We start from the raw sequence: 18,990 nt of genomic DNA, 5'->3' as shown, positions 1-18,990 counted from the left end.
TTAGATTCTGAGTTAGATTGTTTTGGAGGCAGCTGTCGACTCGTGGTCCTGTGTGGTTAAACCTCGGCTCTCCTGTCCTCTCTTTAGTTTTCTCTGCCCCCCACAGGTCTTTGTAACTACAGACTGTACAGACTACAGCCTCTTACTTCCACCTGAAGTGTAAAAATATATTCAGTTCATTATGAGACTGTCAGGACAAATTAGACATTATGAGGTGATTAATGGGAAACATCCCTGCAGTTGTCGATTTGAGCGGTTTTGAGTCCTCTTTGTTCGAGACAAGACTGAGTGAAAATGCAGTCAGTTTTGCCAAGACTTCAAAAAGTGGTCTTATGACTGGTCTCAACACAATACTGGTGCACATCATTAACAAACACAACTCCAGACTTCAGGAGCTCTGTAGAGCAGCATAAAAGTTCATATGAACCTATTAGACATTTAGTTTCTTCCCATACTTCAAGAGAATAATATTAAACTCGGGGAAAACATATCACTTTAGAGATAAAGAAAACAATAGTTTGGAGGATGCGGGCATCGATCCCGCTACCTCTCGCATGCTAAGCGAGCGCTCTACCATTTGAGCTAATCCCCCGTGATGCCTTTGTTTTCATGACGTCATAATTTTCGGTTTCTCAGTGGTTGTTCTGATCTGCGTTATTTCAATCATTCACGAAACTGGTTACGGGAATAAAATACGAGACAAACGTCTTAAATGAACACAAACTCCAGTCAAACTAACAAAAACACCTACGCATTTACAACACTTACCGTTGACTAGAGGCTATAATATTGGCGTGATGGCGTCTTGTTAAGCACAAACGTCGTCAGGTGAGCGAAAATACAGATATATTTCTCAAAAGATGTATTGGAGGATGCGGGCATCGATCCCGCTACCTCTCGCACTTTACTAATAAAATATAAGCCACACAGGGAGGGACGTGATTGGTCCAAAGTAAGCCTACAGGACGAACGTGATTGGCTGATGTGGGCTTACTTTGGGCTTACTTTGGTTTTAAACCGGGCCGCAGGGCACGATAACGACCCCAAACACACCTCCAAAATGACAACTGCCTTGCTGAGGAAGCTGAAGATGAAGGTGATGGTGACTCTCCAGACCTGTGAAGCATCCTGCAGCAGACAGTGGAGGAGAGCAAGGTGTCCAACGTCCACCTGCTCTGTGTGAGAGAGAGACAGGGAGCAGCAACCTGACTGGTCTCAAGACAATATTGGTGCACATCATTAACAAACACAACTCCAGACTTCAGGAGCTCTGTAGAGCAGCATAAAAGTTCATATGAATATTAGACATTTAGTTTTTTTCCCACACTTCAAGATAATAATATTAAACTCGGGGAAAACATATCGATTTGGAGGTAAAGAAAACAATAGTTTGGAGGATGCGGGCATCGATCCCGCTACCTCTCGCATGCTAAGCGAGCGCTCTACCATTTGAGCTAATCCCCCGTGATGCCTTTGTTTCCATGACGTCATAATTTTTGGTCTCTCAGTGGTTGTTCTGATTTGAGTTATTTCAGTCATTCACGAAACTGGTTACGGGAATAAAACACGAGACAAACTCCAGACAAACTAACAAAAACACCTACGCATTTACAACACTTACCGTTGACTAGAGGCTATAATATTGGCGTGATGGCGTCTTGTTAAGCACAAACGTCGTCAGGTAAGCGAAAAAAAAAAAATACAGATATATTTCTCAAAAGATGTATTGGAGGATGCGGGCATCGACCCCCTACCTCTCGCACTTTACTAATAAAATATAAGCCGCAGCGGGAGGAACGTGATTGGTCCAAAGTAGGCCTACAGGACGAACGTGATTGGCTGATGTGGGCTTACTTTGGGCTTACTTTGGTTTTAAACCGGGCCGCAGGGCACGATAACGTCCCCAAACACACCTCCAAGATGACAACTGCCTTGCTGAGGAAGCTGAAGATGAAGGTGATGGTGACTCTCCAAACCTGTGAAGCATCCTGCAGCAGACAGTGGAGGAGAGCAAGGTGTCCAACGTCCACCTGCTCTGTGTGAGAGAGAGAGAGGGAGAGGGAGAGAGAGAGAGAGAGGGAGAGGGAGAGGACTGCAGCAGCAAACCTGACTGGTCTCAAGACAATATTGGTGCACATCATTAACAAACACAACTCCAGACTTTAGGAGCTCTGTAGAGCAGCATAAAAGTTTATATGAACCTATGAGACATTTAGTTTCTTCCCATACTTCAAGATAATAATATTAAACTCAGGGAAAACATATAGATTTGGAGGTAAAGAAAACAATAGTTTGGAGGATGCGGGCATCGATCCCGCTACCTCTCGCATGCTAAGCGAGCGCTCTACCATTTGAGCTAATCCCCCATGATGCCTTTGTTTCTCTGACGTCATAGGTCATGATTTCTCAATGGCTGTTCTAATTTGAGTTATTTCAGTCATTCACAAAACTGCTTACGGGAATAAAATACGAGACAAATGTCTTAAATGTACACAAACTCCAGTGAAACTAACAAAAACATGTGTATGTTTATACAAAATGTTTATACAAATGAAACATTTACAACTACCCCTCTTTTTCTTTTCTCTCTTTTTGTTTATTTATTTATTCATTCATTCATCAATTATAATATATTAGAAACGATGTGTGTGTGTGCGTGTGTTATAAAAATTATACTGGGGTGCAGATGATTTAGAGTGTGTGTGTGTGTCCTGTTTTTTGCATGTCTCGTCCACTCCACTTATCTGGCATGTGTTTACTGAGGCTGGCAGGGAGAGATAATTATAAAAATAGCACAAGGACAAGAGAGAGAGGTTAGGGGAGTATCATTTGGATATGAAACATAATGCTCATTACTGAGCAGAAAACCAAAAAAGGACGTTATGATATTAACTGTATCAGTGGGGAGATGTCCAAGACAGCCCATTTAAAAATATATATATATATAAGAACCTAATGATAGAGCTCTTTTGTGTGTTGCGCTGTTAAATGCTCCTTCTTTTACAAGAGAAACAAATGTACTTAAACTTTAACAGTGTGTGTGTGTGTGTGTGTGTGTGTGTGTGTGTGTGGTAAACAAACAAACAAACAAAGTAGATTAAAGGGTATGCATTCAATGCCAGGTAAGCATGGACTTGAAATCCCCTTCCAAACAAGTCAATGGCAAATTTATAGAATGTCAAGCTTTTATTTTGTTTGATATGAAACATAATGTTCATTACTGAGCAGTAAACCAAAAAAGAACATTATGATATTAACTGTATCAGTGGGGAGGTGTCTGAGACAGCCCATTAAAAAAAAAAAAAGTATAAGAACCAACTGTTAGAGCTCCTCAGGGAGCCTTTTCTCTGTAACCCATTTTGTGTGTTGCACTGTTAAACCAGAAAAACAATAAATTAAACTTAAACTTTAACAGTGTGTGTGTGTGTGGTAAACAAACAAACAACGTAAATTCAAGGGTATGCATTCAATGTCAGGTAAGCATGGACTTGAAATCCCCTTCCAAACAAGTCAAGCTTTTATTTTGTAAAAAACGAGTTCGGGTGCTTCCGGTCTGCTGCGTGCTAACTCTCTGTAGCTTTGCTGCAGCTGAGCAACAACTTCCCGGGTCAGCTCGTACACGCGAAAAGTGACAGCAGCGGCACACACATCATCATATTTTGATTTTTGTTCATAACAACGACGTGTCAGCTCTCAAACAATAAACTCTTCATCTTTTATCGGCGAGTTTTAATTCACTTAAAATGGTGTTTTACTTCACAAGTGCCGGTGAGTAAAGCTCGCACAGATGTTAGCCATTAGCCTGTTTTAGCCTGTTTTATGTGTGTGTGCCACATTATTAATGTGTGTGTCTGTAACTGTGTGTCTGTGCTTCGTCTCTCAGTGGTGAACCCTCCCTACACGATCTACATGGGGAAAGACAAATATGAGAGTAAGTGAGTTATTGTTAGGAAGCACACACACACACACACACTCACTTTAATACTTGATATGTGTGTTTTTATATAAAGCCTGTGTGTGTGTGTGTGTTGTGTCATAAATTAAGCCACATCACCTTTAACTTACTGATTGTTTTTGCAGATGAGGATCTGATAAAGTACGGCTGGCCTGAAGACATCTGGTGAGACATTAAAAAAAGCTTACAATAAAAAAACATCTGTTAAGTGTTATTACCAAGAAAAATCAGTACAATGAACAGCTGTTTTTTCATGTCCAGGTTTCATGTGGACAAACTGTCTTCGGCTCACGTTTACCTGAGACTGCCAAAGGTAAGAGGCGAGGTACACCAGCCCTGAAGTCGTCAGATCATCACAGGGCACATAGAGACAAACTCACATTCACACCTACGGGCAATTTAAGAGTCACTAATTAACAGGATAAGTTTGCATGTCTTTGGATTGTGGGAGGGAAGCCTGGAGAGAACGTACTCCCACACTGGGAGAACATGAACTCCACACAGAAAGGCCTACCTGAAAAGCACACACAGGTTAACACTGCAGTCTGAAGCTGACATGTTCCTCTCTACCACTCACCATGGTCACACATCTCATGTGCAAACACACATTTCACTTGCTTGTCTGAATTAAAACATGAATCTGTCAATAATTATTCATATTTTAACAGTCTGTTGTCGTCTGCACTATAACTAGGTAAAAACCGGCCACCCTACAGGTTATTGTTATGATTTTATACAATACAGAGGATCCCTGCTTCCTCTGAAACGTTGAAGAACACAACAGACGTTTCCCAGAATCACTTCACCAGATCATGTTGATTCAGGAGTTTTTTTCTGAAACACCAAAATTTACATTTGATTTCTCACGCAATGGAAATCTGTAATGCTCAAACGACATGTCGATGGACTAGTCTAAGCCTGCTAGCTCAGAGAACATGGAGAAGGGTTTCAGACAAAAGATCCACCGACCACTTAGTTTAAAGGATACTGATGCCTTTAGTTGAATAGGCAGTGCTGATTCCTCTGTGTCTTTTTTTCTAGGGTCATACAATAAATGATATCCCCCCGGAGGTGCTGATAGACTGTGCACAGCTGGTGAAAAACAACAGCATCCAAGGTAAAAAGATCTCAGGTTTCAAGTTTCACAATGAGCCTTTAAACCAGAGCCGCGATCAACACAGCTGATCAACGTGCATTTGCTATAATTAAAAGGTCATCCTGTCAAAGCCTTTTTCCTTGTTACTTTGTGACTCACACATGCAGTATTACCTTATCTTCAGTGTATATTAAAGCAAACATGTTGTGTGCTGTCAGGCTGCAAGATGAACAACATCAACGTGGTTTACACACCGTGGGCCAACCTGAAGAAAACCGGCGACATGGACGTGGGACAGATCGGCTTCTATCGACAGAAAGAGGTCTGACCACTCTTTAACTGTGATGGATTACATTAATGAGTCTGTCCTCGTCACTGTCGGTTCAGTTCAGGTGTTTCATGCTGGCGATGTGTGTCTCCCAGGTGAAAATCGTGGCCGTGGAGAAGAAGGTCAACGAGATCGTAAACCGCCTGGAGAAGACGAAAGACGAACGCTTCCCTGACCTGGCGGCTGAGAAAGAGTCGAGAGACAGAGAGGAGAGGAACGAGAAGAAAGCTCAGCTCCAAGACCAGAAGAAGAAAGAGAAGGAGGAGCAGAAGAGGAAAAAAGAGATGGAGGACCTCAAGTAGGTTGTTTTTAGTTGTTTTTTTTTGTTTTTGTTTTTTAATATAGTTTTCCTCGTGACATTAGTAAACTTAGACTGAAGAAAATCTTCTTTACACTTATGGATTTGTTGTGTTTTGGTTTCTCTCTTCAGGAACTATACTTCACTGATGAAGAGTGAAAACATGAAGACTAATGAGGTGAGGACAGATCTCCATACCTATTTTTTGTTTTTCATGAACGGGTCATCAGATGAACCACGATGTGTTTTACCTACTTAACGGTATCAGACGGTGTCAGTATCAAATAAACATTAAATAGACTGTTATTTAAATGAATCTCCCTGAATGAAGCATAAAAGATATGAAGAGTGATGAGATCATACAGAGACAGCAGGCTCTCACATTAATTAGTGCTTCGCTTCGTGTCGTTTGCAGGACGGTTACGATTCAGACGACTTCATGTGAGCGGCGAACACCAGGCAGCAAGCAGACGGACCCCTCCTGCACTCAGACCTGCTTGTCGGGATGCTCGGCTGCTTGCTCTCCGCTTGCTGTAACTCTGCACTGACACTGAGAAAAACAAAAACAAATGGATACCTTTTGCTTTTGGACACTTGGAGCAGCAGAAAGCGAGCCAATGTGGGGAGGACAGCGCCCGGGGACTTTATTCCACATGCTGATTGGTTCGAGACGCTGCTTCCAAACCAAACCAAGCTGGCTGGCCTCTTCATCAGTGACACTGTCGAAGAAACACAAACGCTGAGGACTCTTTTTTTTTGGGGGGGGGGGGGTTCACTTCAATGTCGACTGATGTTGATGTATGATAAAACTAGAGCGTGCGTGTTGTAACAGCCCTGCTAACCTGAAAGCTTTCTTTCTTTACGTTCCCACTTCTCTGCATGTCTGATTTTATTGAATACGATTAAATGTATAAAATTAAACACTTACTTATGTTGACAAGCCATAAAACAGTCCTGGCTACTTTCATCCAACTGCAGAAAACTGAAGCCCAAGGTGACATCGAAATAACTTATTTTGTGTCAAAAACCCACAGAAATTACAATAAGTTTACAACACTACTATTAAATATAATACTAATACTTAATAATACTAAAGCATACTAAATCAATTCAAATTAAGAAATTACTTAAACGATGAATAGATTATAGCACATACAAGATAGTGTTGTTGTCAAGACCAGAGTGTATCAAGATCGAGTCAAGACCAAGACCAGACAGTCTATACATTCATGTTTATTTCTTCTTTTTTTTAATGAGCTGCTTTATAAAATTCTGAGTTAGATTGTTTTGGAGGAACTTTGCAGCTGTCGGCTCGTGGTCCTGTGTGGTTAAACCTCAGCTCTCCTGTCCTCTCTTTAGTTTTCTCTGCCCCCCACAAGTCTTTGCTCTGTAACTACAGACTGTAGAACAACTTTTTGAACAGTTTCTCAGCTGCTTTCACTGTTTCATTTGTTTGCCTCTTACTTCCACCTGAAATGTAAAAATATATTCAGTTCATTATGAGACTGTCAGGACAAATTAGACATTATGAGGTGATTAATGGGAAACATCCCCGCAGTTGTTGATTTGAGCGAGTGAAAATGCAGTAAATTCTGACAAGACTTCAAAAAGTGGTCTTGTGACTGGTCTCAAGACAATACTGGTGCACACCATTAACAAACACAACTCCAGACTTCAGGAGCTCTGTAGAGCAGCATAAAAGTTCATATGAACCTATTAGACATTTAGTTTATTCCCATACTTCAAGATAATAATATTAAACTCGGGGAAAACATATCGCTTTGGAGGTAAAGAAAACAATAGTTTGGAGGATGCGGGCATCGATCCCGCTACCTCTCGCATGCTAAGCGAGCGCTCTACCATTTGAGCTAATCCCCCGTGATGCCTTTGTTTTTCTGACGTCATAGTGGTTTCTCAATGGAGCAATGTTCTGATTTGAGTTATTTCAGTCAGTCAAAGTAATATAAAAAAAAAAACTACGCTGTCTCGTAACGGAGCATTTTATTGTTAATGTTCACTTACCGTTGACGAGAGGATATAATATCGGCGTGATGGCGTCTTGTTAAGCACAAACGATGCCAGGTGAGCGAAAATAAAAAATACAGAAATATTGACATGCATCCAAAAGCAACAAAACAATAATTTGGAGGATGCGGGCATCGATCCCGCTACCTCTCGCATGCTAAGCGAGCGCTCTACCATTTGAGCTAATCCCCCGTCGTACCCTGTAATGCACGGCATCGCACTATAAAGTGACCGTAAACGAAGGTTGCTAACCGAAAGGGAAAGATCCGCGAAATTAAAGAGATTTAAGCAGATCTGTTGTGGGCAAACTACTTCACAGGACTGTAAATGTGTTGAGCTAAACCAGCGCAACAGGTAGACGGACAAATTACTTTATAAAGGTAACACTGGGAGTGTCTGTCAGGTACAGACAGAGAAGGGCAAGTTAGCTGTTAAATGTACTTTCAAGTATTAAAAATAAAGAGAAGTCAAATAACACATAAATCTGTCATCAACCTCATTTTTTTCACAGTTCAGTTAAGATTTTCTATGATAGCACAACAGTGACACAATATTTTGGGTTTTATACACTTGTTTATATAATTTTTATGTTATACAATCCACAGTTAATTTAGTTCATTAAGACACGACAAGCATGATCAAAAGGTAATAAATAAGTTTGTTAAAAGGGTTTTTATTAACAGTCTTTAATGCATTAAAATATACTACTTTAAAAAGTCAAATATTTAGAGCTTCCTTTCTAAGGTTATATTGTTTAATACAGAAAAAAATAACAGCATAAAACACAGATGCAGAATTAAATACAGAACAAAATCAATAAATGCTGAAATTAAAATGTAAACAAACAAATAATGAAAATTCTTAAAAAAAAAAAAAAAAAAAAAAAGCACTGGACAGCGCCCGTGGTTCGATCCCGGGGAGGGATGGAGAGCAGGACGAGTTTGTTCGAAGTAACCACTGAGCTAAACCAGCGCAACAGGAAAGACGGACAAACTACTTTATAAAGGTGAAACTGGGAGTGTCTGTCAGAGAGGCGAAGTCAAAAATCATACTAAGATAAACATTTGGTAAAGTGCATGTTTATTAGTATTAGAGATGAAGAGAAAAGTTTCCTCCTTCGAGCCGGATTTGAACCAGCGACCTAAGGATGTCTCATGTTTGAACTCTACAGTCCTCCGCCTACCAACTGAGCTAGAAGGGGCTGGAGTCCAACACCCACCTGAATTGACTATAAGGACCTTAGGACAGCTGAACTACGGTACACACAATGTGTTTCAAAACTTCAGAATAAAAGTGAAATGTAGTTTTACCTATTAGCTTTTCTGTGTGCAGGAGTTTAAAGTAACTATGGTAAAAACTGGATATAGGAATATGCACTTTGTGGACACACAATAAAGAAACAATAAAGCTCTTTATCCAGTTGTACATTTAAAAAGGAAAGTTGGTAATAAACAGTATTTTGTAGTAACGTACAAGTGCCACAAGGTGGCCTAGCCTAACGCAAGTTTCACCTACAAATGTAATATTCTTAAATTATATATATATATATATATATATATATATATATATATATATATATATATATATATATATATATTCTTCAATTTGCCTTAGTTTGTTATCAAGAAATTAGAAGGTTTAATGTTTGTCTTATTCGATGTCTCGTTCCCTTTGTTTTTTTCAAGTCAATGTGTATTAAGTCAATAGTTACTAATACAATTCCTTTTTGCGACAACGGTGTATCGTATTTTTTTTCCTCTATGATGCAATATTTAACACCGACCACCACCGACAGAATACAATGATATTATAGCGAAATACCTTTCGTGAGGGGAAAGATGTCTGCATCCTGCCTTCTCCACCAAAGTAAAAACAAAGTAAGCCCAAAGTAAGCTCACATTAGCCAATCACGTCCCTCCCTGTGGGCTTACTTTTGACCAATCACGTCTCCTGTGGGCTTACTTTTGACCAATCAGTCCGCTTGGCTTACTTTTGACCAATCACGTTCCTCCCGCTTATATTCGGCCGCCGCTCTCGCGATCATTTTCCCTCTGACAGTCCGTCTGTGCTTGGTAAGTAAGTGTTACTCTGTATTTGAACGTATGTACATGTCCATATATACATATAGCTGGCTTTAATGCCACCACAAGACATTCATGTGGTGTATACCAATAAACTTAATATGTACAATTAACGATGATGCGCTAGCAACACCATCGCATGGCCGCATCTCCTCACATGTTCAGGTCAATTCCTAACTTTAAAACACAAAATATATATTTAAATGTTCAGGGAGAGCTCGAGATGTTAAAAGTGAAGCCGGTCAAATGATGGAAATGTGTTTGGGCCAGAAATCGAGGTTTTCAAGGTTTTTCCCTCTCAGCGGTGTCAATGTCACAGCAGCGGTGTGGTTGATTGCTCGCTCTGATTGGTCGGCTCCACCTGGCCCCACACACAGACTTTAGGATTTTTTCTAGTTGCTAATCTTGTTTGTTTGCAAAAATTACTGCAATGTCACATTTTCAGGGTTGTGCTGAATGATTACAGTTTTGTACTGACCAGTTTTATAGTCCCATATAGGGATGTAACATACACTCAACTCACGACTCCATACGTTCAGAGCTTTTTTTTTTTTGTTCACGATACAACTTTTTTTTTTTTTTAAATCAAAATAAGCAACTTTTTATTTGTAGGAAACAATTCTTAGGTGCTTTCTTCACAGAAACTCTCAAACAGTTTGTTTTCTTGTTTAAAAAAAGGTCATACATACAAATACATGACAAATCTCCTTTCTTTAGAAACAATCTCACAAGCAGAAGTGTTGAAGAGACGCACTGCAGCCTCCACCCTCCCATCCTCCACGTCCACCTGTAGCCTCCACCCTCCCATCCGCCACGTCCACCTGCAGCCTCCACCCTCCCATCCTCCACGTCCACCTGCAGCCTCCATCCTCCACTTCCACCTGCAGCCTCCACCCTCCCATCCTCCATGTCCACCTGTAGCCTCCACCCTCCACCTGCAGCCTCCACCCTCCCATCCGCCACGTCCACCTGCAGCCTCCACCCTCCCATCCTCCACTTCCACCTGTAGCCTCCACTCTCTCATCTTCAGCCTCCACTTCTGCTGCACGTCCAGCAGGATTCTGAAGTGGCGCATGGAAGTCCACTGTGAAATCTCTGCTGGCGTTGGGGAAAAATCTGTCTCCTTCACAGCTGGTGAAAAAGTTGATGTCTCCAGTTAAACTCTGTGAGTAGGAGTGTGAATTTTGAATTTCCCCTACAGCAGTCCTACATGTATGGTGCCACAGCCCCTGTAGAGATCTTGCAGGGCTTGTGCTGACCACTCCTGCCTCTTTCCTCATCATGAGCTGATTGGGGGACAGGGGCTTTGATTAGGCAACTCAGTGCACCTGGCCAGTGTTCTGAGGTTGTGGTTAAGGCTTTGTCTCTTTCCTCAGTTTACTCTCTGGCTTCCTGATGACAGGAGTGTGTTTTTTGGTTCTGTTGGTATTATCTTTTTGTTCTGAGTTTTGCACTACACAACACTCGCAGCACATTTCTAATTTACAACATCACTGACCACTGATTGCCACACTTCATTTATTCTTTTGTTGCAAAGTTAATTCAGTTATTTGATGAACCTTAATAAATATCCTTGGTAAATCTTTAAACAGTGGGGGGTAGTTTGAAACCTGATGGTAATTTGGTTGTTTTGAGGAAGTGCGTGGTTAATAAAGGTTAATTTGTTATAGCTTTAAAGCTGTCTGTTTTATTAAACTGTTTTGTGTGCGCTGTCTGTCAGTGCTTATTTATAGGCTCAGTGTCTTGTGCTGCTCATCAAGGTAGGTGTTGCTTTGTGTGTCACATTGGATCGTGTGTCCCCCCCTGGTAGGCTTACAGCTTTTTCCCTTTAGGATCTGCTGGTGTGTGTCTATAGTGTGGGTTGACAGCGGTTAGAGCAGTTGTCTCGGGAGCATGTCCATGGTTTTTGGTGGCGTTGCCAGATGACTGGTCGCGTCACCATACCAGTGGGTTTTAGTGCATAAGTACCCGCCGCCAGATTCCCTGAAGACTAGGGTTGAGTTGAGCGAGGTTAGTAAAGGTCAGGCAGTTTAGTTAGGAGGGGGGGGAACACAAATACTTGGTAGGGTGAGTGTTTACCCTTGGCACACTAGCTACACTTGCTTTGGTGTGCAGCACATGCTGTGTTGGAGTACCTAGTTTCCTGTGGGAAATTGTTCTACTGATTATAAAATAAAGCTTTATAGGTAAATGAGTATGTAAGTGGAATGAAAACAAATGAGTAACGTGACAACTGGGTAAATAGGTCACTTTGATATGGCTGATATTGCTGATTTTGTGGAAGCTGCTAAGGTGTACGCAGTCGAGAATTACCCTGTGCCGACCACTAAGAATGAACTTGGTTTCTTGGTTTGGTCATGTTTTTTGACGTAACTTTTCCACCGCTGCATGGCCACTCACTGACCTTCTGAAGGCAAGGGTGGTGTACGTCTGGACACCTGAATGTCGGAGAGCTTTCAAAGCCATTTAAGCCTTGTTATGTACTGCTCCTGTTCTCACAGCACCACGGTTCGACCGTCCGTTTTCACTACAGGTGAAAAAAGTTTAACTCTTACCAGCTAAATTATTCAACCATCTAAAAAGGAGGCACTGGCTTTGATATGGGCCTTAAAACACTTTGTTTATGTAGTTTCAGGGGTTGCCCCTGTGGTGGTCTATACGGACCACAATCCACTGACCTTGGACCACTTTTTACAACGTTATACAAGCTGTACACTGACTACTTTAAGTTATATCAAAGTGTCATTTCTATAGTGTTGTCCCAGAGTAATTTGTTTTTTCAAAAATGTGGGGATGCATCCACTTTTATTAGAATACTGTATTGGAGAACTGTACTCAGACACACAATATATACACACTATATACACACACACAAGTTCAGTCTATTTTGGTGCTCTCTGTGCCTTTAGCCACTCCTCCAGAGATTTCCCTTGTGAGGCCTGTGGACAAAAGGTGGCGCTGCCATAACGGCTATGGCCAAAGTCTTTGTTTTTTGGCTGTCCACACTTGCCACACGTGTTGTATGCCACTCCTGACATACCTCCTCTTGGGCACTCCACTCTCCTCCAGGGCCCGCCGTCACCTGTTCCTCTCTGTGAAGAGAGACACAGGATGAGCAGGTGCAGGACCAAGTGGAGCAGGGCCTGGACCGTGTGTTGAGACACTAGGAGCTACCAGCACCGGTGACAGCGTGTTGTCGGGGTTGAGGACAAAGTACCCCGACTGAGCTGATGTGGGCTGTGCAGTGCCTGGTGCTGTGGGGGTGGGTGTGATGGGGTGCTCCCTGGTGGCAGCAGCGGGCCGTCTGCCTGGCCGCAGGACGGGAGCCTGTCCCTCCAGGTTAGGAGGGAGGACAAACTGGTGCAGCGGGCCAGATGTCGATGGAAGGAGCTCCAGTTTCTCCTTCGGGGCCGGAAGCTGGTCTGTTGCCACAGGAATCTGGTCTGGTGGAGTCAATCCCTGTGACAGGACACTCATCTCCTGAGTCTTCTGCCTCCGTTGAAACCTGAGGGAAGATCATTTGTGTTAGACCAGTGGTTCTCAAATGGGGATACTAGTACCCTGGGGGCATTTGAAGGCTTTCCAGGGGGTACATGAGTGCTGCCAAATAACGTGCCTGACCTACCATTGAATGAGTGTCCTCTGATTTATTTCAAAGAGCTGGAGCGTGGTCTCCGCCATAACCCTTGGAGTGTTGAGCACCAGTTCCCGGATGTGGTGGTAGTTTGCAAGGATTTTTGACCACCTGGGGGTGGAGACTCCAGCCTTCTTGGTGGGCGACTTGTGCACACTGCACAGCTTGGTGCATATGGCCTCAACCAAGCGGCTGGTGCTGGGCCACTGTGCTGGACCCCCAGGATGTCCTATCAAGCATCGCTTGACACTCTCCACACCCGGTGTGACTCCAGACCGCTTCGGAGCCTTAAAGCGTTCACTTGTCAGGCGCACCTGATGGCGAGGCTGGTAGTTGACACGCTGCTTGTCAACCTCAGGGAGAGCTGTCCATAGCTGGATGATCTGGGTCACCTGCAGGTCAGTGATGTAAGCAGCCTCATGGAGATCCACCAGGTAAACTGCTAAATCCTGGACCTTGTCCCACCCAGCGATCCAATCACTGCTCTCTAATAAATTAACTGTATAATAATAATAATAATAATAATAATAATAATAATAATAATATTATGAAATAAAGTGCCATTGAGATTGGATTGAAATTGTTATTGAAGTGTCTTACCTGAGCCTCGTCAGACATACTGCTGGATGGCACATCAGCAAGTGATGCAGGGGCCTGAGGAGAGAGGGTGGAGGTGAAGAAGGTGGAGAAGAAGAAGGCTGAGGTGGAGACAGCGGAGGAGGCGAGGCCTGAGGTGGAGATGGCGGAGGAGGCGAGGCCTGAGGACTTGTTAATGATGAGGGCCTGCTCTGCAGAGCACGGGAGGGGTCGTCCTCATACAGCACAGGAACTGTGATGTCCTCCATGCTCTCTTCGACAAAGCCCTCATCTTGGAAGTCCTAATCATTGACTTCCTCCACCAGCCTGTCCTCCTCTTCTGGGCTCTGGAGCACTGGAGTCAGTTCCTTGCCAGTCTGGCTGTACAAGTACTCCATTCCCAGCAATTCACCTAGGAAAAAAGTAAAGTATATTTAATATTTCATCCAATATATTAAAGGTTACATTGATAAATGCAATGTAGTGTTATTAAAGAATTTTTTTCACCCATGTACGCTCCAGGGGTGCGATAACACTCATCCCAGCATCTCCCTAGCACCTTTTGGCTGAGCTGGTCCACCGCCTCGCTCAGAGCACTGCCATAGGAGCGGATGGAAGGTGTTCCCTTTACGGCGTTCTCCATCCGGTCATCATTCCAGCGCATCAGCCCTTCCAGAAGATACGCCTGGAAATGCACATCACTGGCGCTGGTTCCTGAAGGTGAAAGACACAAAGAGGCATGTCACATTTGTAAAAGACATTCAATACATATGATATGAAGTATCTATAAAATAAAGCCAGGCATATTGAGAAAAAGAGGTATAAAACTAGTATGTGCATATTAGGTATTATATGTATGCAATACCTGGAATTAATCTGTTCAGGTGGAGGTGAAAGGACTCCAGGGAGGTAGAGCCACGGGCACACCTGTAGCAGCACAGCTCCACGCCGCCCTTCTTCAAGGTGCCCGTCTTAATGTAGAGCTGGAAGTCTTCTGGGTCTTGGATACAACCAAGGTGTTTCTGCTGTTCCTTCCATATCTGCTGGATCCGTTCATGGTCCAGCAGAGGAACGCCCACAGTGTCCTTCCCACTTACACTGTCAAACAGACTGATCAGTCTGTTGGTCTCCTCCACCCCTCTGGTCCTCCTCCTGCAGTGCAGCGCCAACTCCCTCCGGGTGATGTGAGTGTCCACCACCTCCTCCGATATGTGGCCAACATTTCTTGCTGCCAGCTCACCTTCCTTGGCATGGCGAAGAGCAGCAACGTCTTCTGGATCCCACTCGAAAATGCACGTGGACAGGCGTGCCATGAAGATGCCTCAGTGGTGACACCTCACCTGCCTCCCTGTACCGCTTCACCAGGCCAGCTGCCATGGTGTCAAGTGCTTGTCCCTTACCAGCTGTCAGAACCGAGACAAGGACTTGACTGTACTCGTTTCCGACATTGGTGCACCAGGCAGCTGTACCTGCAGCAGCACCAGCAAGTTTCTTCGTGACCTATTCAGAAAAGATAAGGAGTTAAAAACTGTTACTTAATATGAAATGTAAGTACAATATTTAAATCTGCAAAGACTGAGGGGCGGACAACAGTGGACCTTGTGATTGGTTCGCAAGCTGTTAGGTACTGCAGGACATGCTCCATCCATGCCTCGCTGTGTTATTCCTGCAGCTTTTTGTACAGCTGGGTCACGCTGTTGCCCATTGTCCTCTCCTTCATCATCCTCAGCACACGGATGCCACACGAGTATCTAATGAAAGGAAGAAGTGTAATGTCAAAAAGAAATAAACGCACCTAATAATGGTTGACATTAATTATGAATTACCTGTAAGTGAACAACGCTGGAAACTTGCTGCGGTGGCCCATATCCAGCTGGCCTAAGATGTCTTCAGACCAAGCAGGATACTTTTTGGAGCAGCGTTTGCACTCCAGGTACTCAGTGGCAAGGTCATACCACCCATCAATGTCCAGCACCTTCCGCACTGTTCTGTACATTCCTGCAGCTGTTAGTCTGTGCTTGCCACAGGCTGGATGAACACAGACCAGAGGAAACAGCCACATCTTCTGGGGCATCCACAAAAACAACGGCCGACAGAAGAAGTGGTCAGGCGAGGCGGGGGGCTGCGTGTGGATGAGAGCTGGATACCACCAAAGCTTCAGCTGTGACACTAGCTCTGGCTTGCCAGTACGTGGGGTCGCCTTGAACAGTGTGTGCCGTATCCACTCCTGCTGGTAAGGTGGAAGCTGATCCTTCCAGTGACTGGGTATCTCAGCTGGCGGTTGGTGAAGGAGAGCTGCTGGTGGAGGATCAGCACAGGCCTGACAAGGCACCGTGGAGCTGATGAAGGAAAAATTAAGCAAACAGGCAGCAAAACAGAATTAGGTTGAATGTAGGTTTTGATAGTAAAAGCAACTCACAAACTGCCACAGTGCAGAACTACTACAGAAAGAAACCAAGTAAATACTACAATGTTCATAATACTAGTTAAAATACAATGTTTAATATTAATGTCAAAAAATACTACAATGTTACGGCTGCCGCTGTTTTGCCCCGGTGCGTGTGTGTAGTGTTTCCCCTATGTAAATTCAGGTGTGCGGTTGCTGGAAATAGATTGGGTCCCTGCTGAAAAGGTGTGGTCCCCATGGCGCCAGAGCCTGGAAGCCGAGAGGATTGGGATTGGCACGACATCCCCGCATCCTCTCCCGGCCGACCAATCCACTGGGCAATTGCCCTGGCCCAGGCATTTAAACTGCAGCCGCCCAAGCATCACGGCGGCTTGATTGGTGAGGATTTCTTCTGGGACTGGGCAGGGATTAGTTTAGATATCCACTGATTATACGTGAGACTATTTCTGTTAGAGTCACTAGTTTAGGGGTGCTGTTTTTGATGTGTTTTGTTATTAGATTTAGATAGTGAGGGTTTTGTTTCTCGTTTTGGTTTTCTACTTAGATAAAATAGGCTCTGTTTAGAGTTCTTTTTGTTATATTTGTTTGTTCTTTTAAACAGCACTCGCTCGCCCTTTGTTCCCTTTGGCCTCACCTTTCATTAAAACAATTTGAACTTTAATTTAATAAAATTCTTGTTTATTAACCACAACATCTGGTTTTGTTACTACTTCCATACCCCAATATCTGGTCGTAACATACAATGTTAAGATTAATGTAGTGTATATTAAGAAGCAAAGAACCCAGTGTAAGCACATGGAAAATTATGCAAAGTGAATTCATCGGTATTAATAATGTCCACTGATATGAAACATGCACACAGACACAGTAACAGCAGTTCACAGGGAGCTAAAGTGTGAATGAGAGGAGCATCTTTGTACATCTTTAAGGTTTGCATCCTGGTTGATGTGGTTTTATGCTGTATTGGTAAATAAAAAAAACAAGTTTAAAACATAGAAATGTTCCACAAAAATAATCCTCAGGTCAGTGTCTGTCTGTCTCTCTCTCATATGTCAGGAGTCCGTTGAGCTGTTTGGTTTTATTATTTTAGATTTGGAGGTTCTCTAGTAGTCCTGTTTTCGGTCTTTTCATTTATGTAGTGGGTTTTAGGCAGGTTTAGTTTTGGGGTGGATACTGGGTGCGACGGCCGTTGGCTGGCTCAGTGTTCTCATTTGTTTTGGCCAGGAACCTCCAACTGTTTTGTTTGGTTGCTTTTCTGGGGAATTGTTTGTTTTTGAACTAATAAAAATTATTGTTTCAGTGGCAACTTTTGTCTTGGTTTTTTTCCCCAATATGTTTCGGGCCTTGCGAGCCCTTGAGGTCCGTAACACTCACATTGAGCTGCAGCAGATAAACATTTCCTCATCAATCTCAGCACAGTCTGGAGAGGAAACGTTAAAAGTATTAGGCCTACTGTTAACAACACAGAGAGACAAATGTCTGCAAGATGGGGCATACTTACCAGAAGGGAAAAGCTGCTGGGTTTTTAAAGGTGGGTTTGAGGTGAGCTGCAGTACTGAAGCTGGAAAAAGTGGACGAGTTTGTATAATCTGTTAAAACGGTACAAGCTAAACATGTAGGACTGCTGTAGGGGAAATTCAAAATTCACACTCCTACTCACAGAGTTTAACTGGTGACATCAACTTTTTCACCAGCTCTGAAGGAGACAGATTTGTCCCACGCACCAGCAGAGATTTCACAGTGGACTTCATGCGCCACTTCAGAATCCTGCTGGACGTGCAGCAGAAGTTACATCTGTATACGGGACTATAAAACTGGTCAGTACAAAACTGTATATCATTCCGCACAACCCTGAAAATGTGACATTGCAGTAATTTTTGCAAACAAGATTAGCAACTAGAAAAAAATCCTAAAGAAATTTTGAGTGTGCTTGACTCTGGCCCTGTCGCCCTTATACATCTTTTATTTTGAAGGGACTCTTATTTTAAAAGACGTCTGTGAGTGAGTGAGGCCAGGTGGAGCCGACCAATCAGAGCAGAGCAATCAACCACAGCCGCTGCTGTGACATTTGACACCGCTGAGAGGGAAAAACGCTTGAAAACCTCGATTTCTGGCCAAAACATATTTCCAATCATTTGAACCGGCTTCACTTTTAGCATCTCGAGCTCTCGCTGAACATTTAAATATATATTTTGTGTTTTAAAGTTAGGAAATTGGACCTGAACATGTGAGTAGATGCGGCCATGCGATGGTGTTGCTAGCGCATCATCGTTAATTGTACATATTAAGTTTATTGGTATACACCACATGAAATGTCTTGTGGTGGCATTAAAGCCAGCTATATGTAAATATATGGACATGTACATACGTTCAAATACAGAGTAACACATTACTTACCAAAGCACAGACGGACTGTCAGAGGGAAAATGATCGCGAGAGCGGCGGGCCGAAATATAAGCGGGAGGAACGTGATTGGTCAAAAGTAAGCCCACAGGGAGGAACGTGATTGGTCAAAAGTAAGCCCACAGGGAGGAACGTGATTGGTCAAAAGTAAGCCCACAGGACGAACGTGATTGGCTGATGTGAGCTT

At 43.2% G+C, this 18,990-nt stretch overlaps 3 protein-coding genes and 5 non-coding genes across 9 annotated transcripts; 1 reads left to right on the top strand and 7 right to left on the bottom strand.

Moving 5' to 3' along the window:
• Positions 1–519: 519 nt before the first annotated feature.
• trnaa-agc (transfer RNA alanine (anticodon AGC)) lies at positions 520–592 on the bottom strand. The gene has a single exon. It is a non-coding gene; the product is annotated as a tRNA-Ala (tRNA).
• Positions 593–1,391: 799 nt separating this feature from the next.
• On the bottom strand, positions 1,392–1,464 carry trnaa-agc (transfer RNA alanine (anticodon AGC)). Its single transcript has one exon. It is a non-coding gene; the product is annotated as a tRNA-Ala (tRNA).
• An 829-nt stretch (positions 1,465–2,293) lies between these two features.
• On the bottom strand, positions 2,294–2,366 carry trnaa-agc (transfer RNA alanine (anticodon AGC)). Its single transcript has one exon. It is a non-coding gene; the product is annotated as a tRNA-Ala (tRNA).
• Positions 2,367–3,546: 1,180 nt separating this feature from the next.
• On the top strand, positions 3,547–6,626 carry ccdc25 (coiled-coil domain containing 25). The gene is made up of 9 exons (XM_010740706.3): positions 3,547–3,768; positions 3,884–3,931; positions 4,081–4,120; positions 4,217–4,268; positions 4,997–5,072; positions 5,270–5,373; positions 5,475–5,677; positions 5,810–5,855; positions 6,093–6,626. Exons 1-9 carry the CDS (start codon positions 3,744–3,746, stop codon positions 6,120–6,122), a joined length of 624 nt encoding a protein of 207 aa, XP_010739008.1. The 5' UTR covers positions 3,547–3,743; the 3' UTR covers positions 6,123–6,626.
• An 856-nt stretch (positions 6,627–7,482) lies between these two features.
• Positions 7,483–7,555, bottom strand: trnaa-agc (transfer RNA alanine (anticodon AGC)). The gene has a single exon. It is a non-coding gene; the product is annotated as a tRNA-Ala (tRNA).
• A 266-nt stretch (positions 7,556–7,821) lies between these two features.
• trnaa-agc (transfer RNA alanine (anticodon AGC)) lies at positions 7,822–7,894 on the bottom strand. The gene has a single exon. It is a non-coding gene; the product is annotated as a tRNA-Ala (tRNA).
• A 2,837-nt stretch (positions 7,895–10,731) lies between these two features.
• Positions 10,732–14,108, bottom strand: LOC113746845 (uncharacterized). The gene is made up of 3 exons (XM_027284040.1): positions 14,018–14,108; positions 13,409–13,809; positions 10,732–13,288 (listed from the first exon to the last, which is right to left on the bottom strand). The coding sequence occupies exons 1-3, from the start codon at positions 14,033–14,035 to the stop codon at positions 12,862–12,864; spliced, it is 846 nt and encodes a 281-aa protein (XP_027139841.1). The 5' UTR covers positions 14,036–14,108; the 3' UTR covers positions 10,732–12,861.
• Positions 14,109–14,265: 157 nt separating this feature from the next.
• On the bottom strand, positions 14,266–18,259 carry LOC109141445 (uncharacterized). 2 transcript variants are annotated; one of them, XM_027284039.1, is made up of 5 exons: positions 17,902–18,259; positions 17,775–17,820; positions 14,859–16,332; positions 14,501–14,707; positions 14,266–14,405 (listed from the first exon to the last, which is right to left on the bottom strand). In XM_027284039.1, the coding sequence occupies exons 3-5, from the start codon at positions 15,304–15,306 to the stop codon at positions 14,296–14,298; spliced, it is 765 nt and encodes a 254-aa protein (XP_027139840.1). In that variant the 5' UTR covers positions 15,307–16,332; positions 17,775–17,820; positions 17,902–18,259; the 3' UTR covers positions 14,266–14,295. The 2 variants fall into 2 exon arrangements, with proteins under 2 accessions (XP_027139840.1, XP_027139839.1); XM_027284038.1 differs by having other exon boundaries at positions 17,775–18,259.
• Positions 18,260–18,990: the final 731 nt, after the last annotated feature.

Source organism: Larimichthys crocea, chromosome XI, assembly GCF_000972845.2.
Source record: "Larimichthys crocea isolate SSNF chromosome XI, L_crocea_2.0, whole genome shotgun sequence".
Taxonomy (NCBI): Eukaryota; Metazoa; Chordata; class Actinopteri; family Sciaenidae; genus Larimichthys; species Larimichthys crocea.
The sequence above is the reverse complement of the archived record's forward strand: the minus strand, read 5'-3'. Positions and strand labels throughout refer to the sequence as shown.